The sequence below is a fragment of the Brachionichthys hirsutus genome, chromosome 11 (assembly GCF_040956055.1).
Source record: "Brachionichthys hirsutus isolate HB-005 chromosome 11, CSIRO-AGI_Bhir_v1, whole genome shotgun sequence".
Classification (NCBI taxonomy): Eukaryota; Metazoa; Chordata; class Actinopteri; order Lophiiformes; family Brachionichthyidae; genus Brachionichthys; species Brachionichthys hirsutus.
In genome coordinates this window covers 12028017-12046193 of record NC_090907.1, presented here as the reverse complement: position 1 = coordinate 12046193, position 18177 = coordinate 12028017, and the positions used below count along the sequence as shown (strand labels likewise).

General features: G+C 44.9%; 3 protein-coding genes across 3 annotated transcripts; 2 read left to right on the top strand and 1 right to left on the bottom strand.

Moving 5' to 3' along the window:
• Window positions 1-2182: 2182 nt before the first annotated feature.
• Window positions 2183-7384, top strand: LOC137901239 (protein NipSnap homolog 2-like). The gene is made up of 10 exons (XM_068745251.1): window positions 2183-2321; window positions 2990-3129; window positions 3206-3251; window positions 3496-3590; window positions 4269-4339; window positions 4424-4564; window positions 5397-5428; window positions 6140-6234; window positions 6424-6507; window positions 6613-7384. The coding sequence occupies exons 1-10, from the start codon at window positions 2230-2232 to the stop codon at window positions 6675-6677; spliced, it is 861 nt and encodes a 286-aa protein (XP_068601352.1). The 5' UTR covers window positions 2183-2229; the 3' UTR covers window positions 6678-7384.
• Window positions 7385-7426: 42 nt separating this feature from the next.
• On the bottom strand, window positions 7427-10634 carry psph (phosphoserine phosphatase). Its single transcript, XM_068745152.1, has 5 exons — window positions 10441-10634; window positions 8521-8655; window positions 8108-8253; window positions 7868-8016; window positions 7427-7784 (listed from the first exon to the last, which is right to left on the bottom strand). Exons 1-5 carry the CDS (start codon window positions 10578-10580, stop codon window positions 7674-7676), a joined length of 681 nt encoding a protein of 226 aa, XP_068601253.1. The 5' UTR covers window positions 10581-10634; the 3' UTR covers window positions 7427-7673.
• A 3735-nt stretch (window positions 10635-14369) lies between these two features.
• Window positions 14370-17782, top strand: LOC137901364 (TLC domain-containing protein 3A-like). The gene is made up of 5 exons (XM_068745387.1): window positions 14370-14540; window positions 14956-15039; window positions 15190-15409; window positions 16717-16812; window positions 17021-17782. The coding sequence occupies exons 1-5, from the start codon at window positions 14416-14418 to the stop codon at window positions 17288-17290; spliced, it is 795 nt and encodes a 264-aa protein (XP_068601488.1). The 5' UTR covers window positions 14370-14415; the 3' UTR covers window positions 17291-17782.
• The last annotated feature ends 395 nt before the right edge of the window (window positions 17783-18177 follow it).

Below are 18177 nucleotides of genomic sequence, written 5' to 3'. Positions count from 1 at the left end.
CACTGTTTGTAGTAGTTTCTAGCATTCCCTCGCTTGACTTTAAATAACATGGCTAAGGAATTTTCTCACGGGTCCGACAGCATTACTTAGAGAAAGGAGAAGTTAAATCGACGGCCACATTTGATGCTGAAGAGCCACCTGGGATGCATCACGTAGGAGAGGATGGGGATTCAAGAATGTTCAACAAAGACCTTAATTTTACCCAGAGTGCAACAGCAGAGGATTCGTGATGAACATTTTCCCAGAGGTATTGTTAATGCATGCTGAATACAGACATTGTTTCACACCTCTCCACGCTCCACATCCAGGTCCATACGGCTGCTTGTGTTCATTCCTTTAGGCTTGTTTGTCAAAAGAGCCTTTTCCCTAGCAGCGGGAATAAAAGCCCTGGAAAGAATAGTGAATCTTGAGTTGAGATTTTAATTCAGATTTGCTTTTATTTTGCTTTACAAAACAAAGACAAGTCAGGATTGACAGTATAAATTTACAGGAGATGCCACTAATAAAAATGTGTTTAAGGAGTGCTTGATTTTGAATGTCAAAAACATTATTATGTGCCAATTGTTGGTGTTATTCTACGACATTCCTAAGGTTGAGCATGCAAAAATATGAAGAAGAAAAATAACTCTGGAAGTCAGCCCTGAGGCGTCTCATGCAGGCTGTTCCCTAATGAGGCAAGGCACATCACACCATTTTGAATAAGGAGTTGGACTTCATCACTACGGCAACCAAAACACAAAATCTAGCCTTTAAAATATTCAAATTGCCTGCCAGGATTACAAATCAGACATATTGCATTTGAAGTCAAATAAAAAGAGATGTAAAATGTACCAAAAGTCACTCCAAATTGCAGTACAACCAGTACACATGCACTGTGCTATACCAGCATGGCGTTAACGGTGTATGTACAGCTGGAGCAGCGAGACGGGAGTTCTCTGCTCAAAGCTGATCTCATTTCTTCCAATAACAAGCAGCGGCACAAAAGTAATGTGAAACCGGAAGTATCAGGAATGAACCAAATACAACAATGGAAAAGTACAATAGTTGTTACATTTACATTGAAGATAGCTGGTGAGGTCTCATATTTTATTATAGAGCCCCACAGTCAACCACTCGGAATTACTTTCAAAATAAAAGAGCAAAAACCCAGCGACATCAATCCCACCCGGATTTCCCATTTCTTGATGCTAAAGTGTTTTAAATTGCTGAGAAGTATCACAAAGACATAATATCACTCACTCTTACACCTCAATGAGATTTTTAAAAGTACCACTAATTTTATGCACAACTTGAGAAAATGTTTTTTTCTATTTTAAAGTTGGTTTCACGTCAACATGTAGAGCATGTTTGGTCATGTTTGACTGATTTTTAAGTCTGTATCTTAAGTCTAAAATATTCTTTGGTAGAGGCATAGCTAAAGGGCTTTAAACCATCTAATCCATCCTGACCACTTCCTTGGTAAATTAAGACACCCCTATAAAAAGGCACACATTTGGGTCAACATGAAGACAAAATCCATCTGAAATGTACTTTTGTTTTGACATTCTGGAGTGAAAAATAACACTGTCTTTTTTCACACAAGACATATTAAAATGTTACAGCAGGCAAAGTATAGATGTAATACAGTATACACAAAAAACAAAACATTGAAAGTACAGGGCATGCTGACTCACAACCACAGTGGCATTGAGTAATAAATAAATGGATACTTGCATGCCTGTAAAAGCAACACCTGTGTTTTTCCTATTTTCCATAATCTTTCTCCCACTTTTCCCCCACAAATAGCTAACACTTTTTTACAATACAACTTCTATTTCTACACGAATCTCATTTATTCCATCTGGATTTAATTTGGTCTATTGTAAATTTATGCTTTTACTTACAATGTGACTATTTACTATTGCCATTGTTGTTATTATCGTAATTACACCAAATATCTTATCATGTGTAATATGTCATATAATTCTGTTATTATACTCATTCTTCCTTTTTTGTTTGTGTTTATTAGTATTAGTATTATTTTTGATCCTCTTAACTTCTTTTTGTTGCCGTTTTACTCCTTGCAAATCCATCTTCTTAAATTATTCACTCGTAATTGTTCAGAAGGCGCTTTATAAATAAAGTTTCATTGATAGACATGTGATGCTGTAAATTCACATGCGAGTGCTGCCCCCTGGTGGTTGGATGTTGTAACAGCGGCTGCCCTGTTGTGCATGAGCGCAGTCGAAGATGGCGACTGGAGTCCTTCGGAGAGTCGGCGGTGGTCTCGGCCGAGCTACAGGCAGGGCTCAGCCCGCCGCGCAGCTCGTCGTGTGGGGCAGGTGGGGCAGTCGTCCGCGTGGGAGGCCTGTCTGCAGGCCATCCACGGAGCCGCCTTGTTTATTTCACTATGTTTGGCGGTTGTGGTCAACATAAGCTGGGGCTGGCTAGCCGGTTAACTGCTAGCCGGACCTCAGTGGCCTGTAATTTGAATTTATGAACTATGTTCCCTTTAAAATGAGTTAATCTCGGGATGTTTAAGATTCCGGCTGCTGTTGTTTCCTCGTTAAGATGAAAGGATACACGTTTTTGTGATTTTGTTTTTGCTCTTGAGCATCTCAAATGTTCAAGGTCACTTTGGTCCTTGGTCAAATTTGGTGTTTCTGCTTATGTCGCACGAAGATAAATGCATTTCTATTAAGTAACATGTAGCTAGGATCTGCTGTATTTTACCGTACCGCTGCATATTATGCGGAACGGTTGCCATGTCCTCCCCCACTTTGACTCAGTATTGTCCAAATGTGGCAACACATGTGAAATCAGCTGGTATTCTGTGACTGAAGCATGTTGGCTCTCAGGAAGAGAATCCTTTTGAGTGAAAGCAAATATCACTGATCAAGCTGGTGAAGTTGGAAGTCAGTCACGAATGTGGTAGTTGTCATGAGATATTAATAATATACATAATATGAACGCAACTTTCTCATAACATCAGAGTCATCTGTGCTTTCAGGGGATTTTCAGCGTCACCTTACAGAAACCGAGATAACAGCTGGTTTAAGTCTCTGTTTGTGAGAAAGGTGGATCCCAGGAAAGACGCGCACTCCAACCTGCTGACCAAAAACGAGGAAAGTAACCTTTACAAAATTCAGTGTGAGTTAACAGTGAGCAAACCGTCGATGCTAAAGTGAAGATGAATTTGCGTCTGAGTTCAGCTTCTCCTTTTCAGTCCACAACGTCAAGCCGGAGTGCCTCGACGCGTACAACAAACTCTGGTGAGTGTTATTTCTCCTCGTTGTCACAGTTGCTCGCTGTTCTCGCTTGGAACTCGGGTAAAACGCGCAACGGCAGCTGTACTTGTACGAGGCTAAGAAAAGACTAGCGCAGTGTGGAGTCTATTCTAGTCGGGTGTTTGATGTCCTGCCGTGACTTCTGCTTTGCTCGCGCTAAAGACGACCTGAAGCCACAAACTGGACGCTCCCTGAACTGCCTCAGTCTCGCGTTTCTCCTTCCTTACAGCGAGGACGTTTTGCCCTCCATCCATGCTGATAAGTACTACCCCTGTGAGCTGGTGGGCACCTGGAACACCTGGTATGGAGAACAAGACCAGGCTGGTAGGATTACTCGACCTTTTGGGAGCCGTCCCCGCGCTGCGTTACCCTGTCCCACACGCCTACACACACTTTTGTATCTTACGACATTGGGACGACGGTGGCACAGGTGGTTTAGCGGGTCACGTTGATGGATAATTTCATGCTACGTAAGTGATGGGACACTGACGCCAGTACGAGTACATCGATGATGTGTACAATCCTCAAGCAGAAGGATGCTATAAAGAGCACAAAGAGCACAACTATTATGTCTAGGTTTATGCATAATGTTTTATGCGTACAAATACACCCCCTCCCTCGCACGGCACGCCGCTGTTAGAGCTGGTCTGTCTCGAAGGTAAAACTGATAATGAAACCAATACTGTGTATCATTGTTTGCGTCTGTGTGTCTCACGTTTCTTCCATTGTTGTTGGCGTTGATTTGAGTGTTTCTTTGGACGCCGAAGACGCGAACAAAATACGGTACCTTACATGTAGCAATACTGTATAAGTATTTTACTACGTTTGGGTTTGATTGTCTTTCTGCGTCTTATTTTTCTTGGGCTGAAAACTGCTTATTTAATCAATAAAATACTGTAAATGTAAAGATCCAGCATATAACGGAGACTGAATGCGTAAGTTCGGCCAGAATATCCGCTGATACGGCGACGGACGACTCTTAACTCGTTCCCCTTTCTGCAGTTCATCTGTGGCGGTACAGAGGTGGATATCCGGCTCTCACCGAGGTGATGAACAAGCTCAGACAAAATGAGGTAAACCCCCATTGGGTGCCCCCCCCCCCCCCCCCAGCCCTGTAATGGCGTAACGCTCATTGGCTGGTGTCCGTCCTTTGCCAGGAGTTCACAGCATACAGGAAGGAGCGGGGGAAGATGCTGATGTCTCGCAGAAACCAGCTTCTGCTGGAGTTCAGCTTCTGGAACGAGCCTGTGCCCCGAGACGGGCCCAACATCTACGAGCTCCGGTCCTACCAGCTCAGGGTGAGGACGGTGGCACAAATGCTTTATGGTCCGGTTTGAAAGCGTCACACCGGGACATGATGCGTGGAATGTAATCCCTCGTTCTTTTTAAACGAATGTTTTAAAGTAAAAGTGTTTAGAGCCTCACAAAACACGTCACTTTGGACCCTGGAGGTGTGCAGGTGGTTAAAGTGCACACGGCGTGGGGTCGGCACCCGCCCAGGTTCCGTGGCGGTCTCCGTTCCCCACAGAAAAACAACATGTTGTTCCCGAGATCTGCTGCTCCCTCTCTCCGTTCTCTCTCTCTCTCGAGCTTGTTCAACCGCCACAACTGACTCTCAGGTTCTTCGAGCCTGAGAGGAGGCGCCGAAAAGCCTTGATTTATTGAGGTCACGATTAAACACGCGTCTTCACAAGCCACCTCAGCACTTGTAGCAGAAAGGGACATTTCCTTATTTCCTGTTACGCTGGTGATCGCATGCTTTGCTTCGGCGACTTTCCGATCGGGATGATGATGGTGCTCGAACAATCGGCGTTTAAGACAAGACTTAAAGGTCACATTGGCAAGCCAGTGGCCTCAGGACCGGCGCCTCGTGATGAGTGCACGCTATTATCCCTCATTACAGGTTGGAAATAATAAGCGTTTGTTAGCTTACGGATGAGTAGCAACGCTCAGGGCGCTAAAGTCGTTCCTACGACACTGATCGAGGAGATCACGGCGGCTGTAAATTCTGTTGGGTCAGAATTATCAATTATGATAAAGAAATTGAGTAGAATGAGTTTGTTTATTCCAAAGAGGAGAAAAATTGTTAATGTTTTATTGTAACGGAACGTTTGATCTTCTTTCTTGCAGCCCGGGACCATGATCGAGTGGGGCAATTACTGGTAAGACGACCCGAATTCATTTGGTTCCCTGAACGAGCGCTTCCTCATGCTGTCATTAGCGAAAGCTGCTCCAGCCCAGCTGTGTTCAAATCCTCAAAATACAGAGTCGTGCAAAGTCGAGTCCCGCCCCAATGCTGAAAGAAAAGAATATGCCACTGATGAAGTGTATGCATAATAAAATAACTAAGTAAATAAATTAATAATTAAATAACCACTCTGAATGTAGTTTAGTGCCGCTCTAAATCTGCATCAGGGCTCTTATGGCCGAACATTTGGCTCGGGGAGCCCAAACCCGTCTCGATGGTGCGCAGTAAATCTGGGATGTTCTCTGGAGTGATGAAAAAATGTTTATCAATGAGGGAGCTGAACAGAAAGAAAGCTTCTGTTTCTGTCCAAACAGAAAGCTTAGTTACAGACGTCCTGGAACATTGTAGAGCATCATGACCCCCCCCCCCCCCCATTTGAAACTAGAGAAGCACTCGGAGTGCTCATTCCCCTCCTAATTGGATTTACACCATCCACATGGCGAATCTGGATCATCACCAAATGGTTCTAGATTGTTCTTGGTATCTTTATTAAACACTGTTAATGTTTATGCTATTATCATTTGATGAGGTTATTTTTACTTTGCTAATTAATCTTAATGGAAACCACACAATATTACGTCTTATTCCAAAGCCGATGTTTGACTTTGACTGTTCTCGTCCGCAGGGCAAGAGCCATCAGATTTCGCCAACACAACAGCGAAGCCGTGGGAGGGTTCTTCTCACAGATCGGCAACCTCTACATGGTTCATCACCTCTGGGGTACGGCCCTGTGATAAAAGCCGCACGCCGGCCGAGTCGCCGTGCAGGAAGTGATGCTGATGCTGGAACGGTCGCGCGTGTCTTACTTGCTTCCTAAAACATTCGCCGATGAAAAGCGGCTACGTCGAATGAAGGGACTCGGATCAACAAAAGGAGGCGCCAGAATGTTTGTTTGCTTTTTAATTGCAGCTTACAAAGACCTCCAGTCCAGAGAAGACACGAGGAACGGCGCCTGGCAGCAGGAGGGCTGGGACGAGGTGGTGTATTACACAGGTGAGCCGGCGGGCCCGTCGCGGCGCTCGGCTAGCGACGCTAGCAACACGGAGCTCTTAGTGCACACACATGAAACTAAATCCCCGCGCTTCACCTTGTCTCCAGTTCCTCTCATTCAGCACATGGATTCCAGGATCATGATCCCGACGAAGGCTTCCCCTCTGAAGTGAGACGAGGCTGGACGTCCGCCCCGAGCATCAGTCGTGTGTCCCTCTATGTTCTCGGCTTCCTTACGTCACCGTGCGGGAAAGACAATGTCCACCGTTGCATTTAGATCTAGAACCGTCCGCAGGCCCAGCTTCCCCTGGTTCTTAAGCCAGGTGAGTAAATCTGGCTGATTCAGCTCTCCCGCTGGCCCGTCGTCTCTCGCGTCTCACGCCACATTGAAGCTGGTTCCGAGGCTCTATTCGGACCCAAGTTACTTGAGATGCAGAACAGCTGTGTGGCGTGAGGACAGACGGGCGGGACGGTAGTCCCGGAGCGACGCAGCAGTGACGCATTTAATGTCCGTTTGAAGCGACGCCGAGTGACAAGAGAATGATAAACTGGAGAACCGCTCCTTCCAGTCAGGTCCTCTGGACGTTCCACGGTCCCCCCGTTGTGTTGATTCGCTGGCCTGTGTTTTGTGGCTTTGCCTTCTGTTTTTATTGTCGAGACTGCTTGTCTGGTTTCAACAGATCCTACCCATCTCTTAAAGGGTATAATCATCATGGATGATAACCTCCGAAAGGTCGCAGAGTGGGCGGGGGCAGTCGCGCTGCTGCTAATTTGAATCATAAGATCGTGGCGTGACGGGAAGCATGTTTATCTTGTTATTTTGTTCCTTTTGTTAATGGAGGAAGGAGGACGAGACACGGAATAAAGCCGTTCAAACATCTTTGAGAGCTTGTTGTATTTGAATCCGTCTTTCTCTGACCGGTTACAAGCCGTTAAACTCATTTAAATACTTCTACTGTTCGTTGCACACATTCAGATATGCTGGAGTTGTTAGCTTAGCCAACGACTTTCAAAAAGTGCAAAAACAAACATCTAAAATCAGCCCAACTTCCACATCGACCGGCGGCGGCGTGATGTCATGAGCAGCGTCCCGGGGGGGGGGGGGGGGGGGCATGAAGAGGCACACCTTGGGCTCAAAGAGAAAACGTTGCCGTCGGTAACGGTCCGCTTTAAATCTTTTCCAGTTCTTTTAGCAGCTCGCCGAAGCTCGTCACGTACCACAGAGAACGCTCCTTAACCTGCTGCCGGATCACGTTCCCTCCAAACCCGATGAACGCGCTCTGTGGGCGAAACGGACACGGGCGCACATTACCCTCCCATCGATCGCACACTCGATGGTGAAAAGCGAGAGGCGAGCGCTTACGGCAGGAGGACACGCCTCCAGATCAGTGGCGCCGTCTCCGATCATCACCACCGTCTTGAAGCCGTGTCGTTCCTTCAGCCTGCAGATCACCTTTCCTTTCCCGCCGCTGTCGGCTGTGGGCTGGCTCTCGTCAAATCCGGCGTACTCCCCTGGGTGGGGGGGGGAAAGCCCGCGCGGTGCCAAAGCGTGTGAAAACCTCACACTCGAGACGAAGGGGGGAATCGGAACGCCGTTTCTCACCGTTGAAGTAGAACTTGAGCCGGTTGGCGTAGACGCGATCCAGAGGGATGCCTAGCTGGCTGGCCACGTGTTCGACGATGCAGCGGAAGCCGCCGGAGATGAGGAACACCTTGATGCTGCGCTGGTGCAGGTGGTCCACCAGCTCCCTGGGTCAGGACGTCAAGGGTTAAATCAGCGGACGGGTGCCGGCTGTCCGTCAACGTTTAACGGAGACAAAGCACGAGACAAACAGGAAGGGGAACTCGCAGTAGCATCAATGCTATGCTATAAGCAGCTGTGTAAATGCAAAGTGGCTCCGTGTACCATGTCGTGTTCTCAGAACGGCTTCGAGGGACGAACGTTTATTTGTTTGCAGTTAAATGTCTGGATTTTTAGTCTCGTTAATGTTTCACCGCGGCGGCTTTCCCCCCCACCGGATGCCTGGAGTCAGCTGGGGCGGGTGGTCCGTTATCAGCTTGTTCACTTGTTCCCTGGAACACCGAATGATGGACAGGCGCTCGCTGAGGGCCGTTTTAAACGTCATGGAGCCCCCCATAGCTCTGCGAGTCCTGAGGAGGAATAGAGAGAGAGAGAGAGAGCAAATAATGACAATAGAAATAATAATAATAAACTTTATTTATATAGCACTTTTTTAGAAATAAAATTTGCAAAGTGCTTTTACAGATAATAAATCATACAAACAAAAAATACATATTAAACAAACATTAATGTAAAATAGGTGTTTAAAAGCAACGGTGGCGTCAGGGCACAAGTGATGAGACTAGGTACCCAGCAATAATCATAAAATAATAAAACAATGTTAAATAAATATACAAATAAATAAATTAAAATTAAAATAAATGAAAAATAATTAAAACAGAGGACTCCATCAATTAAAAGCCAGTCTATATAAATACGTTTTTAGAAGTGTTTTAAACAAAGTTACCGAATCTGCAAGCCATATATTTTCAGGCAGGTCGTTCCAAAGCCGAGGGGCCCTGATGGTGAATGCTCTGTCACCTTTAGATTTTAACCTCAACTTCGGAACGACCAGAAATCCTCGACCCCAGGATCTCAGGCTGCGGGGGGGGGGGGGGGGGGGCTCATATAAAGACAATAAATCATAACTATAACTTGGGCCCAGGCCCATAAGAGCTTTAAAAATGATCAGTAAAATCTTAAAATCAATTCTAAATTGCACTGGCAGCCAGTGCAGCGAAGCAAGGACTGGGGTGATGTGATGGCGTCTGTTAAAACCAGTAAGAAGCCTCGCCGCTGCGTTCTGCACTAGTTGGAGGCGGGACAGTGATTTGTTGTTTGTGCCAGACAGGAGAGAATTGCAGTAATCGAGTCTTGAGAAGATGAGTGTGTGGATTACTTTCTCCAGGTCTGACTGTTGGAGCGTGTGCTTTACTTTTGTGATTAATCGGAGGTGAAAGAAGCATGATCGAACTGTAGAATTGATGTGTGAGGTGAAGTCCAGATTGTAATCAAATATAACTCCCAGGTTTTTTGCAGTGGGTTTGAGGTTGTGTGACAGTGGACCAAGTACTGAAGGACAGAAGGGGTCAGGGGGGTTAAATAGAATGATTTCTGATTTGGAGTAATTTAATTGAAGGTTATGTGCCATCCAACAGTTAACGTTGTCTGGACAGTTAAAAACAGCAGCTAGGCTTGCTGGGTCACCAGGTCTCAGGGGAAGGTATATCTGTGTGTCGTCTGCATAGCAATGAGAGGAGACGTTATGCCACCGGATGATCGGGCCCAGCGGACGCATGTAGATTGAAAATAAAATTGGGCCTAAAATCGGAAAGGAACGCAAACATAACCAGAACAAACCACAAGAACCGGTTTCATACCAAGTCCATTCTAGACATAATTATATGTGTTTGCATATATACATGTGCGTACACAGATATACACATTTATATATTATTTATACTATAGAACCTGTTTGCACTGTTTTTATATCATGTAGACTCTACACCTGTACAACGATGCTGCTCAACTGTATGTCTTATACGTCCCTTGAATGTGTCCAGTGTGTCTTATTTGTCCCTTGAATGTGTCCAGTATGTCTTATATGTCCCTTGAATGTCTCCAGTATGTCTTATATGTCCCTTGAATGTGTCCATTGTGTCTTATATGTCCCTTGAATGTGTCCAGTATGTCCCATATGTCCCTTGAATGTGTCCAGTGTGTCTTATATGTCCCTTGAATGTGTCCTTAGATTAGAATGTATGTATGACTGCTGCAAATCAAATTGCCCTCCGAGGGACAAGTCAATGAAGTGAAGTGAAGTGTTTTGCGCTTCACGGCCACCGTCACACAAGGACAGACGCGCGTCCACGTACATTTCAGTGACCGCGTCCCCAACGCCGCAGAACTTGGCCAGCTCGTCGATGCCTTCCTCCTTGATGACGGTGCTGTCCACGTCGAAGCAGACGGCCTCTGCCCTGCGGAACAGCTCCTTGGTCTGCGAAAGCGTCGCCATCTCGCTGCGAAGAGGAGGAAAGAGAGAAAGAAACAACGGACGCGGGTTGAGACGCAACCGAGCGGCAGCTTCCAGGACGCGTCGCCGGTTCCGGCGCGGCTTTCAGGATGTCTTCGGTCCGGCGGAGCGTTAAACGCGTCCATTCATTCAAATGCCGACGTGCAAAACAAACGCGTCTGCGTCGGCTGGTCACGTGATTCAAATATATGTCAAAATAAAATCGGTCTTAATCCATGTTCCGGTGCCACTATGGACATGCCGTGCCTGCGTTGCGTCACCGCCGGCGACATCGCCGATATTAAGTCGTCAAGTCATCATTTTTCTCGGATTGTTTTTCCTGTCTGCTGCAAATTGCCTCAAATATGCCGGTTCGGGCGACACGGAAAAAGCAACAGCATTAATTTCTGATCGGATGTTTATTACCTTGCCCCGCTTCAATCGAGCTGTGATGAAAAACTACCGGAAGTACGTCCTTAATGTTCTGGACTGAGTCGCGATCTGCCACTTACTGAAGAAGGGCTTCGATGGAAAGGCAACAAAGACAAGAGCTTCAGCATCTGGCAACCCTTCAATGGGCTTCCCCCCCGATGGGGTCCGGAAGCGGTGAATGCTCGACCAATCAGAGGAAGAAGCCAATAAGGCGCCGCCCCCCCCTCCTTTTGGCTCTGCTCCATGACGACATCAAATGTTAGTTAGTTATTTAGTTATTTCGGGCAATGACAAAAAAAGCAAACAAACGACCCAATATATTTATTAGATACAATGTTAGAGTACAAGTACAGTCAAACAGTAGTATGTATCAAAGTACAAATACAGTCAAACATCCTGTCTAAGAGGAGCATTTCAAAAAAGCCCTTGCGGTCTTGTTTCCATTGAAAGTCCTTAGTACATAAATCATCGACAATTAACAATACAAATAAAAATAAAACCAATATTCAGTTACTCAATTGATGCAAAGTAACATTAGAAAAATAAAACGATTTTACACCACCGATGCAAACTAACAATAAATTTAAACTAAATTACACCAAAATGACAATGAATGACAATGAATTACAAAGACACTTAATATGTGCAACGTTGGTGGACAAAAAAGGGGGGGGTTGATCCGGAGAGAGTCGTGATGACTATCTCCGTTTCTGTCCCCCTGAAAGGTGTATTTTTAGGGCCATTTTGAAGGAGGCCAAAGAGGTGCATGTTTTGAGGGCGGGAGTCAAACCGTTCCACCCTTGGGTGGCAGTATTGTAAAAGGAAGATTTACCCATGTTTGCCTTATAGTAGGGGGTAATCAGGTTGTTGTTTGAGCTCCCTCTAGTGTTGTGGCAGTGGGTGTCACTAAAACACCCACTCATAATATATAAACATAATAAGCTCCACTGTTTCAAACTCCAAATCATATCAAACAACAACTATAGACTTTATGATTTTGAAAAATACAACAAAATATCTGATGAAACTGTAGTTAAATTACAAAATAATAATTATTATATTTTTTCTCATTATGGTGTTACCACAGGTAACAGATGACTGTTTAAACAGTCATGCAAACATCAATAATAAACAAATACCAGCAATGGTAAGGAAACAACAAGCAATGAAACAAATAACAGATACAGACCCGCTGTCTGAATATTGTGAGTAAACCAGAGTTACATGCCAGAGGTTTGACAATGTAATGCAAATATCACAATAAATTATTATTAATTCAATTGTTTTTCATAAAGAGACATTTGTACAGAGTGTTGAGTGACTCGTTTAATGACTGAACAAATATTTGAGATTCTTTTTTTTTTCCAGTTATTTTTGCTTTATGAGCATTAATTTCATCCGGTAGACAGATCAGCTGTAGCCTTTATCTTTGTACAGATTAGCAGAGGTGGGGGGCTCGAGTCATGTGACTCGACTTGGACTTTTACAACAATGACTTCACTTGGACTTGAGCCCTTTGACTTGAAGAGACTTGCTTCTTCCACCAAAACACAAAGATTAAAATGTATGTTAATGTGTGTGTGTGTGTGTGTGTGTGTGCGCGAGCTGGCACAGCATCCAATCAAATTAGGTCCACGCTGTTTTGATCCGACAGCATCCAATCAAATGGCAGAACACCAAGAGAAGTAGACGCGCAAACCAAAGCGCCAGTGTGCTAAAATGATACCGAAGATAAGTGTCGTTTGTGCACAAAAATGATGAGGTGGTCAACAAAAAACGAATTGCATTGTGCAAAACATGCAGGTCGAAGATCACAGACGGAGAAACAACAACTTCCGGCTTCGACCGATGGGTCAGTGCGTCCAGCATTAATGCACGGCAGTGGTAGTCATTATTTCTGCTTTATGAAATCAATAAACAGTCATAAATGTCTGAACACAATAACATGAATGTTAACACACTGTTAAGATTGATATATTAATGTGAGTAATGATGAGTAGTTTAAAAAGTAATTGTAAACAACTGTTTCATTTTTACTGTAATTGAGCTCTTGAATATAACAAATTTCTCAAAATAATGTGTTTTCCATATGTATTTATTATTTATCATCTAAAAGATGCATTCCACCAATCATCAGAGGCAGGAGTGCTTCGTATATCCGTGTGGTGGGGCCGGACCCAGGGTCCCAGAGGAATCATTGTTGGTGGGGTCCCGAGTCCGGAGGGCTGGAGGTCTTTCCTCTTCGGCAAGAGAATAAACGGGACCGGAAGCGATTCTTCCTCCTGGATGTCTTTTTCGGGATCTCCTGGGGCAGGGCGTCGTCCTCTTTGATGGAACGGAGCGCCGCCTTTTTCTGCACCTCCCTGCTTCTGTCAAGGAGCGCCTTCTCCATCCACGCCCGCTGCTCAGCAATCTCTCTTTTGAAGGCCTCCTCCCTCTGGAGGAGCATTTCTGTGAAACGCTCCTCCATCTTAGAGGCCTCCTCCTTCTGATATTGCTCGCTGGCCTCCTCCAGCAGCCGGGTTTTCTCGATACCGCTGAGGTGCTGACCTTGGATTGTTACCAGAGCTAACCCTAACCCTAACCCTGTCATGCAGCTCGTCCAATACCTTCCCGTGATTTTCTGCTCGACGGTTGGCTTTGACGAGCTGCTGCTCCTGGTTCTCAAGGAGGTTGTTCAGCTGCATCACCTCCTCCTTGTGCTCCTGCAGGTTCTTTTTCTCCCTTTCCTTCTGGGAGCGCAGGCTCTGGTGAAGTTCTGCAATCTGCTCCTCTCCGATTCAAGCTCTGCCTGCGTCTTCTGCAGATTGTCCATGGTTGAACGGCCTGGACATATTTCCTCCGGAGGCCACGGAGCTCGCCTTCAACAGAGTTCATATTGTGAGCCTCCTCTGACATCTTCTCATGTGCCATATTCAGGTCCTTGGCTGCATGGAGCCCTTTGATGATTGGTCCATGCTTGTCACATGATACCTTTTTTTTCATCTACTTGTGTACATTTATTTTCGAAAATGACATCATACATGGTGTCAGTCAGTGGATTTTTAGTTTAAATGATTTAATTGATTCAAAAAAAAAAAAAAACTTTTGGAATGCCAGATTAACTTGGGCTCGGCGTTCCAATGGGAAGGATGGCCAGGGAGAGAGAGAGAGAGAGAGAGAGAGAGAGAGAGAGAGAGAGAGAGAGAGAGAGAGAGAGGTTGGTAAAAGGTTGACGTTTACAAATATGACGTCAGGACGTTTTCATGTCTTCCGACCAATCCCTTTCGAGTAAAACATATCCAGGAAGCACTGAAGGTGACTGCTAGCCTCTAGCTAGCGGCGTTAGCTTCAGCGTGGCAGCTATCGGTGGTCATTTGACGAGGTTTTGGCCATTACGAGGCAACGACGTGACCCGTGTGCTAACATGGCGCTGAGCACCCTGGCCTGCGGAGCGGCGGTGTTTCCTGGACTCTTCTTCAGCTTCAGGAAGATACTGAAATGCACATTTACACGATGGAGTGAGGCAGACGTGGTTTCCATCAGCGAGAGGTTAGCGTCACTCAACTTTAAGCCGCAGCAATGCTTGCCTCTTCACAGATGTTTTTAGTGTTTAAAGCTGTTGAGGAAATGCACGTTTCAGCAAAGTTTATCAGAAAACATACTCCCGAGGCGCTAACGTGGGCTCGATATTCACACATTCGCACTTCCGGCATCAATAGCTCCTTAGTGAAACGTCATCGCGATATAAACGATGCTTCTTTCGCATCGTTGTAACGCAGACGATGTGCTACAAGTTCACTTTTATCAAAAGTAGAATAACATTAGTGTCAGTGCCAAGGGACCGTCTGCAAATGTATTGCAATTAAATACACAACACACACACAATTACATGCGGAATTTCGTATTATCTACAGATGTCTCTGTAGCCTTTTTCGTGCACCAACCTGTTCTGCTGACTCTCCAGGCTGGTGTCGGCTGTCCATGCCTGCTTGGCTGCAGCTGCTGGAGTCACAGTTGTCAGATCCTGCAGGAATACCATGACTGACAGGTTTGAATTGAGTTTCTAATCACTAAAGAACATTTTTTGCACATTTCTCAACCCTCTGTGGCAAGAAAACACTCAGAAACAACAAGAAATGCAACATTATTCACATCCTGCTTTTTTCACGTGAACAATGTTAATGGGATTTGTGTGCAGTCACTGGCTGGTCAATGGGTTTGTTTGGTTTGCGGCTCCTTACATGGCCTTCGATATCTATGCCATGTATCTGAGTCACTACTTCGTCCAGCGGGTCAGAGGTCAGGCCCTGTCCTACAGCAGCCACTCTCTTCAGACGGTGAAGGGTTTCCTCATCAAGGACTGGATGCTGGTCGTCCATCATTTGGTGCTGCTGCTCATTTTCATGCCCATCACTCTGGTAAGTATGGAGAGAAACTGCTTTCACGTTCTTACACACGCACGCAAAAAATATATAACTGTAAAGACACATTTTGTTAAATTGTGTTCATACAATTTATTTCTCTCTCATTTTAAGCAGTTTGGTTAAAATCTGTCAGCGAGCGCCATGACAAGATCATTGAAACGATTGACGGATTGGCTATGATAAAAAAAGCCACTTTAAAATGTGTACTTGTACCCAGACGCAACACGATCAGAGTTCGGAGTAAAATTATGATCGGATGCACTGTGTTCACGGACCCTAACAATATTGATCCGATTAGGACTTGCGTGTTCATGCATCACACTATCGATCGGGAAAAAATATTTTGGCATGCGCAATTTATACCAAATAGTACAAGAAGCCGTAGCGACTTCCGTTGTAAACAAAACATGGCTCCGCCCCTTTCTGCTTGAAACGTCAGCATTATTTTCCCCGTTTTCTCTCTTAGTTTCCTCCTTTAATGTCATGTTTGTCTCAGATATTGAGCAGTTCTGTATTTCGCTCGCTCTGCTTCAACTAGCTTCCAGGAATAACAGAAGCGCGTTTAGCTGACGTCACAGACGTGCGCAGTAAGGACGGCTTGTACCAAAACATCGGAATAAGTGTTTTCATGCGCCCTGATCGGATCATCAATCGGTATAAACCACCCCTCTCGATCAGAATATAATCTTGATCGGATTGATCTTGATCGGGTCAGACTAATCCGATTTGGGTGTGTACATGAAGCATTTTTATTCCGATCAGGTTTTTAATCTGATTAAATGTGTCCATGTAAACGAGTGAGTCACTTCTGCTTTCCTTTCTTCTTACCAGTGCGAGTGTCTTAACTTTGCTTGAGTGGTGAAATACTCACCTTCAATGGCACCCGGCGGTCTGGACAGGTTTTCTTTTCACAAATGAGTTGTGTTCAACGCTGTCCACGACTCCACGCTGGCCGAATTCAGCGTTGCGAGGCTCAGAAAGTTTTGCAGCAGCATGCCGATCCACCACCCTACATGGACAAGCGTCTGTCCACAATTTCTGGTGGCCGAACCCTTAGTTCTTTCATGTCCCTTATTCTCACAGGACATTTACATCGTTTGGATACTTTTGAATTCAGCAATTTCACACAGCTCACGATCAATAAACTGATCAATTCCATATGAAGGAAAAGCCACACACAAATACCGACTAGATTGCTGAATAAATTTGCACTTAAAATTTGAGAGAAATGTTTGATGTGCTTTGCAGTACTTTACGTCTTCCTGTTTTACTATGTGACTGACACGCCGCCCGTTTTGTAGTTCTTCAGAAGAGGCCTTGGTGATTTCTTTATCGGCTGCCTGTTCACCACAGAGTGCAGCACTCCTTTTATCTCCATGGGAAAGATTCTTATCCAGGTAAACTGTTTGGCCATTACCGTGGACCGGTATTCCAAATGACACAATGTTGGAGTTTGCAAATTAATTCTGACAACATTTCACATAGATGTTAAAGATTGTGTAGATTTGGTTGCTGGATGGTGATTCTCCAGCCTGCATGTGTTGTAAACAAATGTGTGACTTGTTTCTCTTCTGTTTCACGCTGAATGTGCCTCCTGATGACCAGCTGGGTCTGGACGACACCAGGCTCTACAGAATCAACGGCGTCCTCGCCCTTTTGGCTTTCTTCATGTGTCGGATCGTGATCTTTCCGTTCATGTACTGGAAGTACGGCCAGCAGTTCGGGATTCCCCTCCACAGAGTGGCCTTCCATCTTCCCCTGCAGTGCAACCTGGGTAATCTGGTGATCCTGGCTCCACAGATCTACTGGTTTATGCTGCTGCTGAAAAAAGCCACCAGACTGTACTCCAGACAGAGGAGAGACAAGACGGACTGAAGGTTCCCTGTTTCTAAAATGAACCCGTTTCACGCTAAATCTAAAGAGTATTAGAACCACTGTGAGGTAACAAGTTCTAGAATGAGTGATGCCATAAGACTAAATTTTTTAAAGAGAAAATCGTCTTTTTTTAGAGAAAAAGGAGATGATCTGAGCAAGAAATATTTTACATAAAAATGTGATTTTTTTTTTTCCTGTTCCTGTTTTTCCTGAGGATTTTTATGTGCAGTTTGTCAAAATATAAATTGAGTTTGATCCCTGATAAAAACCTTTTATGCTGTTTATGTTTGCATAATGTTAGTATTGAAACCATTTTGATTTATTAAATGTAAGCTTTTATTGTATGCAACTGAAACCTTCAATGCCTGGATACACTATTTTTGCATATCCCAGATGTGGAGTACGAAAATAAGAAATGATCAATGCACATGAATACCAGAATGTTTTGTGATGCTAGAGTTAGGGTTCAAATAAAGTTTATGCAGATTTGTAGCTGTATCGTGTTTTGCGTATTCTGGAAACTAGATACAAGTATTGTAATGAATCTTATTTTGCTCATCTACTCTACCAGCTGAGACTAGAATTAAGCACATACAGTGGTACCTCAGCTTACGAATTTAATCCGTTCCGGGACTAACCTCGTAACGTGAAAACTTCGTAAGTAGAGACGCATTTTGAATGTAAATGCACTAATCCGTTCCAAGCCCCGCAAAAGTATTGTAACGGTTCATGTTTTAGGAGTGTTCATTATTCCTACGCTGCAGAGAGTCCGCAAAGGCATCCAGGGAGGAGGGGCGGTGTGTGTGTGTGGGTGCCGCGGGGAGGAGGAGGAGAACGGGAGAGCTGCGTAGCTCCCGCAGCTCTCCCGTTCTCCTCCTCCCCGCGGC